Genomic DNA, 17531 nt, shown 5'->3' with positions numbered 1-17531 from the left:
TATTGGCACAGGGGAAAATTCAAGTGGAAGAAAAAAAAAAAAAAAATACCACCAGCTAACTGAGAGTGCTTGACTAAACCAACAAATGTTTTTCCTGTCCCTTTACTATTTACCACCACAGGTTAACTGGCACCATCTGGACTCAAACCAGTGTACAGTCCCCTAAACAGCGACAGTTCAATTTCCCAGTGGCAGAGCCACCAACTCACATACAATCGCAAGGTAACGTTGATGGCAAAGCTTAATTATACAAAATACAGATTATTTATCAATATATTCCCAGAAATAACAGGGAAAATTGTTTATATTTATCTACTTCCTTCAATCATTCATTATTCCAAAAATGACAAAAATTCAGGGATCTAGTAAGGTTCCCACTCTAAACCTTTGCTTTTGCAGTGCATCAAGAAAATATAATGTTACATTACATCAAACATAAGCCTCACTTGAGGTAAAAACTGCGTTTCAAATCCACAACTCTGCATCTATTCTGTACTCTATACAAGCACACGATTGTTTACAAAAATAAACTCTGCTGGAGAATTTCGACTGAAGTATGCCGCAATGAATATTTGCATTGCTAACTTTACAAAAATTTGTCCACATGATGGATGTTGAACAAAAAATCAATCAGCCACTTGCTACATCAGCTTCACTGTCTTCACTATCGTCGCTGCATCACCAGATCACGATAAGCTAAGCAACCAAATCATTAAAGACATGTTTTTCTTTAATTTTATTTTATTGTATTGGGTAAAGATAAAATACACATGCAAAAACAACATGAGAGCACAAACTCCAATTTCTGCACCCTACTTTAATGTGTCCCTATATTTTTTGCCTGGGAGGAAGGGGGATATTGGAGTTGTGGCCAAGATGCGAAATTCGCTTCTATACCAGTAAGGTATTGAGGAATCAAAAGAAATATGTTGCTAAGCTCCAAACTTCTAACAGTATAGTAAACTTGTTACTTGTTGCATCTCACAGGCTTCAGATTCACTATTTATACTTTGAAATTCAAACCATTTAGCAACCAATTAGCCCATACATCAGATAATGAGAATATTGACGGTAGTAGCAAGAATATAAACAATAAACATCTTAACAAGGCAACTGGGTAAAAAGTTTGAATGACACAGTGAGCACCACTGGGATGAAGAAAACAGAGGAAGGACCTCCAACTGTCAATAGCTCTTTGATGAGCCTATAACAACAACACATCTTAGCCTTATCCCAACTAAATGGGGTCAGCTACATGGATCCGAGAGAAAAAAAAAAAAGTCTTGGTTATCCCACTCACGAACAGTCGGCAACCCAGATCTTAGCCCTCCAGGCAACTCTGTTAGATACCATACTCGAGTGAAGACTTAACCATTGCATCTCTTCTTACTACCTCCTCAATAGTCATTTTTGGCCTGCCCCTAGTCCTTTTCGTTCCATCCATCTGCATTTGGTCACTCCTCTGTACTGGTGCATCCAAAGGCCTCCTTTGGACGTGTCCATACCATCGTAACCGACATTCTCTGAGCTCATCCTAAATTGGAGCAATTCCCAAATCGGTTCTAACTTTGTCATTTCTTACTCTATCTCTTAGGGTTTTGCCACACATCTATCTCAACATCCTCATCTCAGCCACACTTAGCTTATGTATGTTACGCTTCTTGACTGCCCAACATTCTGCACCATATATCATAGCCGGTCTTATGACTGTCCTGTAGAATTTTCTCTTAAGCTTTAGAGGGATACGTCGATCACATAACACTCCAGACGCCCCTCTCCATTTCATCCATCCTAACTTTGTGGGTAACATCATCATCAATCTCACCTTCTTCGTTTAAGGTAAAGCCCAAGTATCTAAAACAATCGCTTCGTCGGATCTCTCTCCCCTCAATTTTCACTCTCGCTATCACTTCCCAAGCGACTAAAATTGCATCGCATATATTCCATCTTCATTCTACTTATCTTAAGACCTCGCGATTCCAAAGTAGATCTCCATAATTCCAACTTATCATTGATCTCTGCCCCTATTTTATCGACCAGAACAATATCATCTGCAAAAAGCATACACCACGGGATCTCTCCTTGAATATTCCTGGTTAAATCATCCATGATGAGTGTAAACAAGTAGGGGCTCAATGCAGATCCTTGATATAACCCGTAAGTAATAGGGAATTCAACACCTTGGCCTCCCACTGATCTCACACTAGTCACCACATCACCATACATGTCCTTAATTACATCTATGCATTTACTTGACACCCCATTCTTCTTTAAAACCTGCCATATTAAATCTCTGGGGACCCTGTCGTAGGCCTTTTCTAGGTCAATGAATACCATATGAAAATCCCTCTTGTAGATTCTGTATCTTTCCATAAGCCTCCTAAGAAGGTAAATCGCTTATGTAGTGGATCTCCCAGGCATGAAACCGAATTGGTTCCCGGAGATATCGGTTTCCCTTCTTAAACGAACTTCTATTACCTTCTCCCATAGTTTCATAGTATGGCTCGTGAGTTTAATGCCTCTACAGTTATTGCAACTCTCTATGTCGCCTTTATTCTTGTAGATTGGGACAGTAACACTTTTCCTCCACTCATCAGGCATCTTTTTCGTATTTATGATCCTGTTAAACAACCTGGCTAACCAAACAACTCCACATGCTCCCAAACTCTTCCACGCTTCGATTGGGACCTCATTCGGGCCTGGTGTCTTCATAGTTGTCATGGCATCGCCTAGGCGTCTCCATGGCGGCGATTTGGAATCCTGGCTGAAAAAGAAGTTCATGGCAGTGCTACGATTTACATGACTCACAAATGGCGGTCGCCATTAGGTGATAGGCATTGTCATGACACCGCCATGGACGCCAAGTCACGCCTGATTCACTAGGGGGTCGATTTTTTATAAAATGCAGGGTGATTTTAATAGGACTATTTTGATTTTTGATGATTTGATGTTGCTTAATGTTGGTTTTATATGTTATAGGGTATATATTGTAGGCTTGTAGCATGCTAAATAACTTTAGATAATAGGGGAAATAAAAAAGTAGCATACTAAATAACTTTAAAAAATAGAGAAAATAAAAAATGACACATGGGCGATTTGACCGCCATGGCAACGCCATGAGCGATTCATCGCCAAATCGATTAGCCACCCCTCTAACGCCTTGGATCGATTTGACGCCGTGACAACTATGAGTGTCTTCCCTACTTTCATTTTCCTTAGGGCTTCTTTAACCTCGTGTACTCCTATCTTACGTACATATCTATGATTCCTGTTGTCGAGTAGGAAATTCGAACCAATCCTATTAGGGTCGTCTCCATTAAGTAGGTTACAAAAATACTCATCTCATCTCCTCTATATGTCTTCATCCTTCACAAGCACTCTACCCTCCTCATTCTTATTACATCGAACCTGGTTGAGATCCTTGCTCTTCTTTTCCTGAATTTTAGCTATCTTATATATAGGATGTTCCCCTTCTTTAGTAAGTTATTGTAGAAATCCTCGTATTTTCTCACCCTTAAGAGCTCTTTGATGAGTCTCTTCCAACATTATTTATTTATTTATTTATTATTTTTTTTGGGGGGGGGGGGGGGCGGTGGAGAGGATGAGCCCTTAAAGCTGTGAAGGCAACACACATCTGGTTCAGTTAGCAGTACCTGCAAGTGGACCAGTCCTAAAGAATCCTTACACAGGTTCCAGTAGGATCGCCCAAATTGACAGGATCAGACAATCCTCTTGGAACAATAAAATTCAGCCAATGGATCAAATGGTCCACTGTGTTGATTAGGGATTGGAAAAAAGCTGATTGGGATTTACTGATTATTAGAAACCATAAATACAGTGTCTCAGTTCATCAAGAAGATGCAACTTAAAAAACAATCAAGGGAATAATATGAACGCAGCAATGATCTGTTTGGGAAGTACTTTTACACAAGAAATATCCTTGCTTGGGTTGATCTTGTGAAGGTCATATACATAACATTATCACTTTGAATCCATAAATACTATTAATGGAAAGAGCATGTCCCAATGGTAGTTCAGGAAAAATCAATATCAGACACTATAGTCAGGTAGCACCGTAGCACAGTGCTGTACAATGCAAAGTAAGATGGAAAAGCTGCAGAATTATCAAATAAAAGATGGGACTGATGCAGAACAAGAATATACACTAAGTTATCAGTGCAACACCTGTGTTCAGGAAGCTTTGATAGGCGCCTAGCTTCCAACCCAGTAAAATATTTTTGAGCGGCTTGTATATTTTCTGCACCTGAAGATTTTACGCAGTAAATTTCAGTAGATTTCCTTTTTATCCCACCAATTTCTCCCAATTGGTATTGCGAAACGATTGACAAAGGGATAGAACAAATTGCTAGTAACTATCAAGAAACAGATGTTCAAATAATGTAGCAGCAAAGAAGAAAGAAACGGAACAAAGAAATACCTTTTGTCAACTGGAATACATGAAGAATACATCGTTCAGCAGCAAGACGTACAGGTGCACTTCCATCCTTCAGACATTCAGAAAGCGCAGGACCCAAATATGCAAGATTGGCTGTAATAATCAATGGATTCACCTGCCATAAAATGTGGTTCTCAAGATCCCAGAAGCACAACCAGAAAGAAAATGTACGAGAAGATACAAGACGTGAATTCCAAAAGATCGTTGCATATGCTGAATACCTTTGCAATTGCTTTGAGGCAAGATAATGATCTTCTTCTGACTTCACTGGAGTCATCTTGCAAGGCAGATACGATAAAAGGAAGAAGTTCCAATTGTGTGTTAGAGGGATCATTTTTAGCTTGATGAAGTAAAAGCCTTCCCAATGCCTTTGTTGCAGTCTCACGAACAGGAAACTGGTTGAAATAGAATAAGTGTGAGGTGGCCAATCATAGAATCATAAGATGCATTCCAACAGCATCATCATCATACCTTGTCATCTTTCAAGGCATTTTTCAGGCAGTCTAGAACTGATGGGAACACTGGAGACAAGCTAATTGCTGACGGGCTATGCCTAAGCATGGAAGAGACTGTAAGGACTGAACCATGCCTAGAAGACCAAATTGGAGATTGATAGGAGGATAATAACATCTTCAGCAGGTCCAACAGCTCACCATCTTCCATGTGCTGTCATATGAGTGTAGAAGTTAGGGACAGAAAGTAAGAAAAAGTAATGGCTCCATTCATACAGGATAAGATATCAACAAATGCTGAAGGCCAGAACAAATTGAGTGTATTGCAGATGTACCTCAAAATTTTAACAGAAAAAGTGTGCATACATTCGACTAGAAACAAGGAAATCACTGTTAAAAGCTAGAAGATAACCTAGAAGAAGAGAAAAGAAGAAGAAAACTGCAAATCTGTAAAGCTACAAACTAGGACAAAAACAGTTTGCAAAACTGAAGTAAATGGAGCAGTTAGCTGTGTTTACAAGTATTATATGACCAGTAGATATAACCAGAAATCCCTTAACATCCAATATGGCACAAAATCAGCGTTTAAGTTTCCTTTGCCATGTGGATTGCGGAGATTGAAGAAAAAATAAGCAAATAAAATAACAAAAATTGGACCAAACTGCTTTCAGCGAAGACTTAAAGATTGTTTGATCCTTGCCTGAATCAGGAGTGGCTGCAGCCAGACCGAGTTATATTTAACTCAGATCTACCAATTCAATTACTGACCCAAATTCCTTAATTCTTGATTTTATACATGATTGATTAGTGAACTGGTCAGAAACCAAGATTTAATAAATACCTCCGATATCGTGCCCAATACTCTTGCGGCTGAATTCCGTGCTGAATCATCATCAAGATTGATCAAATCCTTAAGAAGTATGTACACTCGGGATCTAACAGGAGCATTTACACTCTTTCCAGCATGCTTTAAGACACCCTTAAGAGCAGTCAGCACAGCCTCCCGAACCCCACCATCTGATGCCTGAAAATGATACAATATTGTCACAATATCTTTTCTGTTTTCAGAATTCACTGTATATGAAGGATCTGAAAATAATGCATCACCTGCAATGTTGACAGGAGGTCACTCACTAAAGGGTCAACACGAGTACTAAGGGCACTAAGCTTTCCAAGTGCTAGCGCAGCGCTTGAACGAACTATTCTGCATTGACATTAGAATAAAAAAATAAGCACAGAAACATATGACGGGAAAACATGTGCTATCTACACACACACACACACACACACCAAAAAAAAAACTGCAATTTATAGAAACATTTGATACGAAAGCAAACTACGTTCCAGAAAATATTTACAAATATGCAATCAAACAGCTCCCTCACCGAGAGGCTGAATAAAAATGGGTCAATTTAGGGGTGGCAACAGGTAGGCTGGGTCAGTAATGGCCTTGCACGAATCTCTAAGGAATGTAGGGGATCTTTACCATTACCCTATAGGATTGGGTGAAGGGAATTTGCAATTTTGCAGTTACCGTTATGAATAATGGTCAAATCTCCATTATAACAACTACTCAGCCTTATCCCAACTAAATGGTAAAATCTCCATTACATGGAAGGCAAATAGGTAGGGTGAGTAAAGCATCAAATAAGAGAATTAGGAACAGTACAAAATTAGGGATTTGGGGTTTCTGATAACTTAGGGTTTTCATGCTGTTAGAGATTTGAGTAGGGAAAATTGGCCACAGGTTAGATTATATAGGGTGTATATGGGATCACCCTTGGATTTTATATATATATATATATCAAAGAACCTAACTGCCCTACATTGTTGGGTAAACAGGGAGGGTGAGGCCTTTTATCCAACCCCAATGTTCAAGATTTTGCTTAAAACCACTGAAATCTCGCAAATTTTTTTTTTTTTATATTTCTTTCCTTGTTAGTCTAGTATACTCGTTGTTCACTTTCCTAGTCTGATTCAAGGATTAAAGTAATGTTATCGGTCACTGTATCGGTCGGCTAAAATTAAGATACGCATAGACGGGTATTGTATCGGAAATACGCTTAGATATGCTAAAGATCAAAGATTAAAGTATCGGTATCGGTCGTCGTATCCGTTGGCTAAATTTAAGATACGTATCGGAGGGGTATCATATTGGAGATACTTTAAACCATGGTCTGATTAGGAAGGTTTCAGTCTTCTAGTCTCACTAGGACTTAAGAGTCCATGCTCCCTTGAAATCTAGACATTATATTTGTATATAAAACGATGAGAGGGCAGGCCAGAGTATCAACTGTTAGTCTCTCTTGCAGGTACTGGTTAAAGGTTCTGGGTTTGTTACACATATTTTAGCTGTTTTCATTGAAATTTATGTGTTTAATACTAAATAATGGGCTATATTTGAAAAAGTATACAACCAAATACACTACCAACCCAGGGTACGAAACCAATTAGCAATGGTAAAGTAAGGAACGACCATATTAGAGCAGCTTTGGGAGTTGCCCCGATCCATGATAAGTTTTGAGATAGTCGTTTGAGGTGGTGTGGCTAGGTCCAACGGAGGCCTGTGGAGGCACTAGTAAGGAGGAGTGATCAGATCCAGATAGAAGGATCAAAAGGAGCTAGGGTTAGGCCTAAACTGACTATAGGAGAAGTAGTGAAGAATGGCATGCATAGTTTGGGCCTGGTCCCTTGTATTACCTCCAGATCTTTTTGGAGGACAATAATCCATGTCACTGATCCCATTTAGATGAGACTTGTGTTGTGTGCATGTGGTCCTTTCTCTTTGTCGTCTTTGATCAGATCCATGTAGCCAACCCCATTTAGTCGGGATAAGGCTGAGTTATTGTTCACGCAGTTTTGCCTGAATTTAAATAATCAATACATCAATTAGTTTGTTGCAATTGGTTTAAATATGGGATTAACTTAATTGATGATAGATTTATATTTTATATCGGTTAGGTTTTGACTTCAAATCTTTAAAATTACAAAACACTGATTAGCAAAACACTCCATCCACCTGCTATGTGATTCCTAAATAGCAACCATTCCAATAAAATATAGGAATAAAGAAAGCTGCCCATTTGTGGGTGTCTACGCCCTAGACACAGCAGGGGCTGAAAGACCGTGCTGCTTCTATGCTGAAGATGCTCCCACACGCTTGAATGTACCTGCGTCAGCAAGTTAGTGCTCTCCTGCCCTAAAATAGAATTAATAGATTTCACATCTTTCTTCCAAAGACAACACCTATAAGGGATTCTCAGCACCTATTCCACAAGCGATCAATATTCTCCAGTGATAAATAAACATAGAAAAAAATACCTTACATAGAATAAGGATGAAAAGTGCATTATTAGTAAACCTCCAATTCAATCAAGCAAATTATTAAGTGGAACTCCCAAGAAGAAATGTTTCTCGTAAGGTTTGAGGAAGGAAGAACTTACAACATCAAGATCCTCTCTCTCCATAATTTCTTTATTAGCAATCAGTCATTCAAATTGTCTCCGCCGATATGAGAAGTACATAAGTAATGACACGGCAACAACAAAATAAAGGGCCTAAGAATGAGGGTGAAGGTTAAAGTCCTAGAAACAAACCTTATTTTCCCATTGCAAAGTGGTGAAAGTCCCAAGAATCAAGTTTTTTCCTCATATTTGCATAATCAAGTTCATTAAACAAAGTAGATATTTCTTTTTTGTAGAATTAAACAAAATAGTTATGAAGGAACCAAAATTTGGTATTAAATGAGCTATCTATAACTTGAAAATCTAACGTACCTCTCCAATAATAGGATTCACTGAGAAAGATCCAAGCCCATATCAAAACCTTTAGTATTTGAAGTTTAAGAAATTGCACTTCAAAACTCCCTCTTCTTTGATGACACTCCCGTTTTAAACTCTCTCATGCTCGACTTGGCTCAGATAGTCTCTACTGTCGGGAGCACCCACCCCTCTCCCCCTTATCCTCTCCCTCCTCCCTCTAACCTCCCTCTTCCCTCCAGCCTCCCGCAAACCTCCCTCATTCAAACCCTCCCCATTCCCTCCCCAAACCCTAGGTTTTTGTCGCCAGTCCTTCACCTTCCTCCTCCAGAGATGGCCATTCCTTGTTCTTCATTCCCCCTCAATTGTGGATGACCAAAAGTTGGAGTGTGCCATTCTGGCCTCCTGGATCCCGAAATCGTAAAGTGGAAACACTGTCAGGTTCTTCCTTAGAAGATTGACTCTCTCCGGACTGTTTCGCATTCCATTGATGCTTCTTGAGTCTGGCACAATATTCTAAGCAACAGACCCAAAGCCCATAAGGCCATCCACTACTCCATTGGGAATTGTTCCTACCCTCTCTTTGGCTTGACCCCTGACATCTTCTAAGGGTCCCCCTTTCTGTTGTTAGCTCTAGACCTATATACTCCTCTGGTCTTAGCCGGTCCGCCACAGTTGACAACATTATCCAAGATGGTAGCTAGGCCCCTCCCCTCTTGCCAGACTCAAGAAGCATCAGTGGAATGGAAAACAGTCCAGAGAGAGTCTTCCGGTGAAGGATTGGCGACAAAAACCCAAGGTTTGGGGAGGGAAGGGGGAGGGTTTGAATAAGAAGGGAGGAGGGAGGAGGGAGGAGGGAGGAGGGATGCTCCCAACGGTAGAGACTGTCAAAGCTGAGACGGGCATAGGAGAGTTTACTCGGGGAATATCATCAGAGCAGAAGGTGTTATGGAGTGCAATTTCTTGAACTACGAATACTAAAGGTTTTGATATGCACTTGGATCTTTCTCAGTGGATCCTATTATTGGAGAAGTAATTTAGGTTTTCAAGTTATATATAGCTCATTTAATACCAAAGTTTGGTTTTTCATAACTACTTTGTTTAATTCCACCAAAAACAAAATATCTACTTTGTTTAATGAACTTAGTTATCCATAAATGAGGAAATTCTTGATTCTTGGGACTTTCACCACTCTGGAATGGAAATGTAAGGTTTGTATCTAGGACTTTAACCTTAGCCTTCATTCTTAGGCTCTTTATGTTTGTTGTTATCATGCCATTACTTATGTCCTTCTCATATCTGAGGGGACGATTTGATGGACTTATTGTTGATAAAGAAATTACGGAGAGAAAGAATCTTGATGCTATAAGTTGTTCCTTCCTCAAACCTAATGAGAACAATTTCTCCTTTGGAGTTCCACTTAATAATTTGCTTGATCGAATTAGAGGTTTACCAATCATCCACTTTTCATCCTTATTCCCTGTAAGGTATCTATTTATATGTTCATTTAATATTCATATGCACAGTTATTTGGGATATGATTATCACCGGAGAATAATGATCGCTTGTAGAATAGATTCCAACAATAACTCACAAGAGCTGTCTTTGGAAGAAAAATGTGAAATCTGTTAATTCTATTTTAGGGCAGGAGAAAGCTAACCTGCTGGCTCAGGTACACTAGCGTGCAGGATCATCTTCAGCGAAGAAGCAACACGGTCTTTCAGCCCATGTTGTGTCAAGGCATAGACACGCAAATGGATAACTTTCTTTCTTCCTATATTTTATTAGAATGGTTGCTATTTGGGAATTACAGAGCAGGTGGACGGAGAGTTTTGCTAATCAATGAGCTTGCACGGAAGACATACATTCTTATATAAAAAGTGAGCTTGCATGCTTGAGACTAGAATCTCGGAGGCTAATGGCCCTCTCATTGCCTCCTCCATTGCCCCCCTGTGGTCCTTCCTTTCCAATTATTCTCCTGCTCGAATGGGCGCACATGGATCCTTTGGAACCCTTCCAAAATCCAAATCATCACCATCTTCTCCTCTCCCTAGCTCATTCATCTCACCATCTCTAACCCCAATGGAGGGAGCCCCTCCTTTCTTCTCCATCATCTATGGTCTCAACTGTGCCCTTGACAGACCCCCGATCCACTGAAGCCATTCTCTCCTCCCTTCGCTTTTTTGAATCCATCTCTGGCCTCTGCATTAATCTCCTGAAATTGTCCAACCGATACCAGGGCAGGAACCCAGACCCGCTTTTGACCAAATTTTTGCTACCCCTACCCTTGACAATAGCTTACAAGATTCCATTCCCAATAACAACTCAATCCCAGTTTTAAGTGCCAGTAATAATTCTACTCCAATTGGTCCTATGAATTCCCCAACCATCTATCTTATTATACCACCAATACCTTATGGTGCTGGGTTTCCTAACACTCACACTCAGATTTTTCCCATTATTATTATCTATTTATCTCTGTATGGTAAGTGATCACTTTATGTATTTATCCATGAATAAATCCCCACATATTTGAATCGTTTGTGTATATGCATTCGCTTACGGTGAGAAATAGTTGCTGGCCACGCATGTACTACCAAATGCGTATTATAGGGACTAGATATATTGACCCAATATAACAAATCCTTACATTTGAGGTATGGCATATCCATGATCCAACCATCATAATGACAAATAAAAACGCAAACATTTAAACCAACCTTGCGTTATCTTGTAGGCACTTAATAAATGTTGTTTGAAGCTGAGGAAGAAAAGGCTTCAACGCAATTCCACCCTTAGTTATCATGATACATAAAGTCGATAAAATGGCACTTTTGACCTGCCAAGGGAACCGATCACCTATGATCCGAATCAGAGGCCTGTAAAGAAAGTTATGACAATCAGTAACCAACTAACCACAGTAAACATATTCAAATGAACAATGCATCATGATAAAATGCAGCATAGCAAACTAGTCATCTGACGATGGCTCAATGTGATGTATGCCCAATAGAAAAATAAAAAAATACAGAAAGTGATGTTCTACCACACGAGAAAATAAAATATATATATATATATATATATACACCTTAGGTGGGAAGAGGCAAATAAAAATATCTAAATAAATTAGGAAAATGTTACAGGATAAATTATGAAAGGACCAGAATCAGCTTTTAGAAGAAAAAAAGAACATAGACATTCAAGGAAAACAGGATCATACATCACCCAAGTCCATGCAATATTTAATTTCAGATCTAGACATAGTTTGTTTGTGAGATTCAAAAATCAAATAAATAACAAAAGGCAAAAGGTCTCTTGCATGGTCCACATAGGAAAGCCTTACTATACAGCCCACCCCACTTTTAGCCATGTGAAAGAATGATATGGAAATAACAATTGTCCAATAGATAGGTCATGGTCTGGATTGGCCACATACCAAATTTCAAAAAAAAAAAAATCATTAATACACCCTACCATGCATTGGCAAGCACCTTCTTAGTTTTCCTAGAAGCTCAAAGCATTAGTTTTCCATTTTGGCAGGAACTTTCACATGTGAGAAGGGGACCTTAGTGTCTACCTATCGACAAACTTTGGTTCCTGCCCGACCTTCCATGTCACAGATACTAGGGCCGTACATCAAGGCCTTCCTTGGAGGACCATCGACGAAACCATTGCTCATTTAAAGAAGCTGATTCTAAGCTGACACTTAGAATGCATACCATTTAGTGAATAATGGGTTTCACCCATCTTCCTCATCTATCCTTCACAAAGACACACGCATAGCCCCCTTTTCACATTCCTATGTCTACCTCCCTGCATTATCTCTCAAATTGCATTTTATTGAGATCTTTAACTCTGAACATCTGAACACCACAAGTATCATAATAAATCAAGTTTTACAGGCAGAGTATCAGTTTAAAGACATTGAACTATTGAAGTACGAAAAACTATTATCTTTCACTTCAACCACAATTATAACTACTGTACCATCTTTATCTGCTAAAATTATTCATGTGCATACCCTGTTATTGGAACAACAAAATCCTTCAGTGTTTGCTCACTTGTCACTTCTATCAACTCTCCTAAACCCTGTGATGCTTGCTCTCTTAGTTCTGCTGAGCCACTAATTAGACCCTGGAAGTACAATAGACATAAAAAACAAATTTCACAGTCAGAATGTGAGGGTCAGTGCAAGATTAATGGTCTAAAGTACAACATGATCAGAACAAACATTGAATTTAACAAACAAAAATTATTTTGCAAGCAGAAAGTAATCGTATTCTAAACAGGACAAGCGATAATGATTGGACAAAAACCAAGGAATAACCCTTCATGTGATCTCCTTTGAGATCAACCGATTGATTATGAGTGTAATAAAATCTATTATATCATGATATCAAAGTATGTCATCGCTATTATTCTAAAAGGCATACACATGTAACAGAATATTCTTTAATAGCCCAATTGGGTTATGTGATTATTGGGATAATAATTAAAATTTATGGAAATCTACTGATAACAGTGAAAACTCTTTGCCATCCACTTATCAGTTCTTGAACAAAAATAACTTGACTTCACTCCTCCTAGGTAAAAATGTTTCATTTAATTTAAAAAAGGAAGAAAAAATATATATAAATATGTTTACGCCAAAAAGAATCAAAATACACAATTGTTTTTGATAAAGAGCAATCGGCACCCAACTATACAAATAAGTTTGAGAGAAATAAGAAGTATGATTTGAGGATAAGACAACTATTAGGCAGCCCTTTTCTAATAACCTTCAATAATTTATATAGTAGTCGCAAAAAATGACATACTGAGGAGTACCTGAAGAAAAATTGGAAGCAACGGTTGAAGAGCTTTAGGAAGACAGAAACCAGGAACAAGAACTACTCCTCCCTGTAAATCCACTCGACAAGAGAATTAGGGATGTGAAGGAAATAAGTCACCAAAATAAAAGCTCTACAGCATTGTAGTTTGAAGAGTAACCTTGACATGCTTGTTCCTTGTGGCAACAAATAGATAACTAGAACATGAGAATATATGCCCAAAATTTGCGTGAACATACCTTCCTTTTTCTACGTTCTTTATCTCTAGCTGTGGATACAGCATCACGAACTAACTTTATATACGATGGAAGCAGTTCCTTGGGAACTGAACCAACAACCCGTGATAAAGCTTCCCAAGCAGCCTGTTGAGCAGAAGACAATATTCAGTCTTTTGTACAAAGAAATAGCAAGCAACCACAATTTACTAAGAGCATTTACCGCAACAGTAGCTGAATCTGAATCACTTAGCAATACAATAAGCGTGGAGATCATGTTTGGAGCTTCATCAACCAAATATAAATTGCTGTTTTTGAAGAAATATCCAACTAGATAGCAAGAATTTCTTCTAATTGAAGCCTGAAAATAGTGGAGAAATAATTATAGGGAAAAAAACAATACAGACGAGAACATATAGGAAAAAATGCTAACTCAGCATTACAAATTTGACGGACACCTGAAGATCAGAGATCAAAAACTCAATACCTGGTTATCACCAACACCTTTAAGAAGTTCAGAGATCAAAGATTCAACGCCTTCCTCATCAATGACCAAGACAACTGTTTCTGCAGCTTTCTTTGCCAGACTTTGAGTATCCTAAAATTTTGATGTAGTATAAGTACAACAGAATAATGTGTCTGTAAATTAAAAGTGGGGACAAAACCCAGAAAAGAGTATTTTGAATGATAGATGCCCCTCACAAGAAAAAATTGCAGAAAGCCCTTCTGGAAGGCCATCTGTCAGACTTAACTATGGTTCTCCTTAGTTCTTACGACATATACAGGAAATTATCATTCAGGGCTTCAGGCTAAGCCTGGAAGTCAGATTGAGGAGGCCTGAAATATTGAATATGAATCCTCCGAAACCTACAGAAGATCATATTTTTCAGCATGATTCATTATCCTTTTTTGCATTTCTCTTGAAAGTTGATTGATCCAATGTGATGCCACAGATCCATTGCACTTATAGCCACAAAGGAGTGATAAAACCCATAGAAAAACTCAACAGGTCCAGCATATACAACAGACCTAGCAGACTTTGACCGGCCAACTCAACTTGCATGGCCATAACATAATGTGATTACTCCCGTCTTCTGAGAGTATACAACAATCCAAGTCCACATCTTTTCAAGGCCAAATTATCAGAACGAACTCACAAAAAGAAACATTTGGACCTAAGCTAATAATAAGAACAAGTAATGTTATCAAAGCAAGCCTAGGCATTTTGGACAAGGAACAACTGACTCTATACATAACATATATAACCATGTACTAAGACATTGAAAAGAATATTTTCTTACATCAATCAATATCTTTGGTCAGTAGACACATTAAATAGGCTCAAATGCCTAAATTCTAACACTACTAAAATCACGATCGATGATAGAGCCAATCAAAGCAACTCAATTCCTTCCACATCCTGAAAAATTAATTAATGATACTACGAAATATATTTAGCATTGGTTATCTCACCATATCAGTGTCACCCATAGCAGATAGTAAAGCTGGAAGAATGGTCCCCAGGTGAAAATTGAGGCCAGGTCCTGCAACCTCAGCCAATGCCCCCAGAGCATGCGCATTGAAGGCACTGGATGAATAATGAAAGATAAAATCAGATGTTCTTATTCCCTACTAATATGGATTCACAAAGAGAAACAAAGAGAGGATATGATGAGAAACATCTTAAATCCATAAGCAAGTCCCAGATAACCCACCAGGACATAGAAAAAAGGGGGGGGGGGGAGAGAGAGAGAGAGAGAGAGAGAGGATTCAGGTAGAATTACACAAATTGTAGAATACCAAAACAAGAAATTGGGAAGACAGAACATACGAAAGAGGAAGATGGACCAGCTTGGGCAGGATATGAGGCAAAACAGCAGCAGTCCTGACACTGGTATCAAAAAAGGAAGTACTGTCAGAATCAAATCACAATTAAATATACATCTTGGCACTTCTAGTACAAATAGAAATATACTACCTTAATATTTGTTTCAGGCCATCAAGGGCAGTATCTGAGGTTTTATCATCTTCCAAGGCATGCAGAAGTGTTGGGACAATCTCATCAATCGCTTGCATTCCCGCACTCTAGAATATTCGATATCTTCATTAATTTAAATTCACAAACCAAGACATAAAACAAAACCAACTAACTGCAGTTTACCTTGTACAGAGTGCTGAATGCTAAGCCTGCAGACTCACGAACTTCTGCCATGCTGTTGAAAGAAAAACAGAACTATATTCATCATACAAAAGGTAATGATGGTGATGATGATGAGACACATAATTATTAGTATTACGACTAATAATTTTATCCAAAAGAAGAGGTACACTTGCAGAAAATAACTATAGAAGAGCAAACCTATCACATAGAGCTGTCCTAATGGTAGGGATGAGTTCATCCATGAAACTCAGGAGCTGGCTCCTGCCAGCACTAGCCATCACTTCACTCAGACCAATGCATACACCCTGCATTTAGTTGTGAATTTGAATAATGGAGAATAAAAGAAACATGTGCTTCTGTATAGAAGGAAAGAAAAAAAAATTAACCGCTCACTGAACTATTAACGAATTACATTTGTACAGTACGGAAAGGAACAGTATATTTCATATCATCTCCTGGTATGCTAAAAATTATTACCAAGCAAGAAATTTATGAATCACATCACCATGGCAGAGTCTAGCAAAACAGAATGTGTCTCCACACAACAAGGTTTTAAAGAGCGGAAATGGGGTCTAGGTTGGGTCCAGCTGATTCGGATCCGATTTTGATCCAGATCATCCCAAATCGGTCAGGAATTGGCCGAAATCCTCCCTAACCCTATTTTATGGAAGGGGATTACTAAGCCAGATCGGCTCGGAATCAGGAGATTCATCCGATCCGATCCTTACGCATGAATCCGTGAAGCAAACACAATGGGATCTTGAATAAAAAACATGCATTTAAAGATCTTAAGGGAATCAAATCTAATAGAACCAAGGAAAATTGGTTTATACATAAAACACTGATCAATCAGCTGACATAATGGTTTTGGTATAATACAACCCATTTAAAATCTTATTATGCTATAGAAATATATTTAATTATCTCATAATTCATTGAATCAATACGCATTTTAATTTTTCTCAAGAATTCTATAATACAAAAATATTTAAAATCCAATACTTGGTAAAAAAAAAAACAAATATATATATATATATATATAAAATTTTGCTTCAAAAAATATAAAGATGCTGCTAATATTTCTGAAATAACATTGCCCCTGTTTAGTTGTGAAACTTCAGCATAAATTCCCTCTTATCAGCCAAGGTTCCATTATTAACTTAGCTCTTCAGTGATTGTAGTAAAGTATAGTAGTGCATAACGGCGTTTGGGATAACATCTAAAGACATATAATGCCTATTTATGCCTCGCCTGTGGAGCCTCACTCCAGTTAAATTGTAAGATAAGTAAATCCCTTGCACGTATAAGGGTGGGGGAAGAGTTAACCAACAGTTAACAGGGTTGTGCAACCAACCCCAAATCTCAGGATTACCATTTCTAGTAACTAATGTGGTAGTAAAGTGGGAAGTTATTTTTAACACTTAGTCTACATAGGCATATGAGAGTTGGGGATGACTAAATTTCACTGAGAAGTGATTTTTAACACTTAGTCTACTTGAAACGTTAGCAATAAGGGAGAAATGCAATCAATCCCATTTAAATTGTACCAATATGGGCTTAAGGAAAATTTCAGTTTTGAGGGTCATATGCTTTGACCAAAGTTTTTGACAGATGTTCAGGTATGACAGGTGTTAAGCTATGTACTTGCCACAGGGGCGTT

At 38.4% G+C, this 17531-nt stretch overlaps 1 protein-coding gene across 1 annotated transcript in view; it reads right to left on the bottom strand.

Annotated features, from left to right (window-relative positions):
• Positions 1–264: 264 nt before the first annotated feature.
• LOC122064930 (protein ILITYHIA) overlaps positions 265–17531 on the bottom strand; it is a 90530-nt gene continuing 73263 nt past the window's right edge. The window contains exons 43-60 of the mRNA XM_042628716.1: positions 16070–16176; positions 15872–15923; positions 15689–15795; positions 15542–15601; positions 15184–15298; positions 14198–14308; positions 13934–14071; positions 13735–13857; positions 13494–13565; positions 12688–12800; positions 11387–11545; positions 6016–6112; positions 5750–5932; positions 4928–5122; positions 4678–4851; positions 4439–4571; positions 4186–4264; positions 265–673 (exon numbers count right to left, since the gene is read on the bottom strand). Coding sequence (XP_042484650.1) covers positions 631–673; positions 4186–4264; positions 4439–4571; positions 4678–4851; positions 4928–5122; positions 5750–5932; positions 6016–6112; positions 11387–11545; positions 12688–12800; positions 13494–13565; positions 13735–13857; positions 13934–14071; positions 14198–14308; positions 15184–15298; positions 15542–15601; positions 15689–15795; positions 15872–15923; positions 16070–16176 — 2061 coding nt within the window. The 3' untranslated portion in view covers positions 265–630. The remainder of the gene's footprint in view (positions 674–4185; positions 4265–4438; positions 4572–4677; positions 4852–4927; positions 5123–5749; positions 5933–6015; positions 6113–11386; positions 11546–12687; positions 12801–13493; positions 13566–13734; positions 13858–13933; positions 14072–14197; positions 14309–15183; positions 15299–15541; positions 15602–15688; positions 15796–15871; positions 15924–16069; positions 16177–17531) is intronic.

This window comes from Macadamia integrifolia, unplaced genomic scaffold (assembly GCF_013358625.1).
Source record: "Macadamia integrifolia cultivar HAES 741 unplaced genomic scaffold, SCU_Mint_v3 scaffold1827, whole genome shotgun sequence".
Taxonomy (NCBI): Eukaryota; Viridiplantae; Streptophyta; class Magnoliopsida; order Proteales; family Proteaceae; genus Macadamia; species Macadamia integrifolia.
The sequence above is the reverse complement of the archived record's forward strand: the minus strand, read 5'-3'. Positions and strand labels throughout refer to the sequence as shown.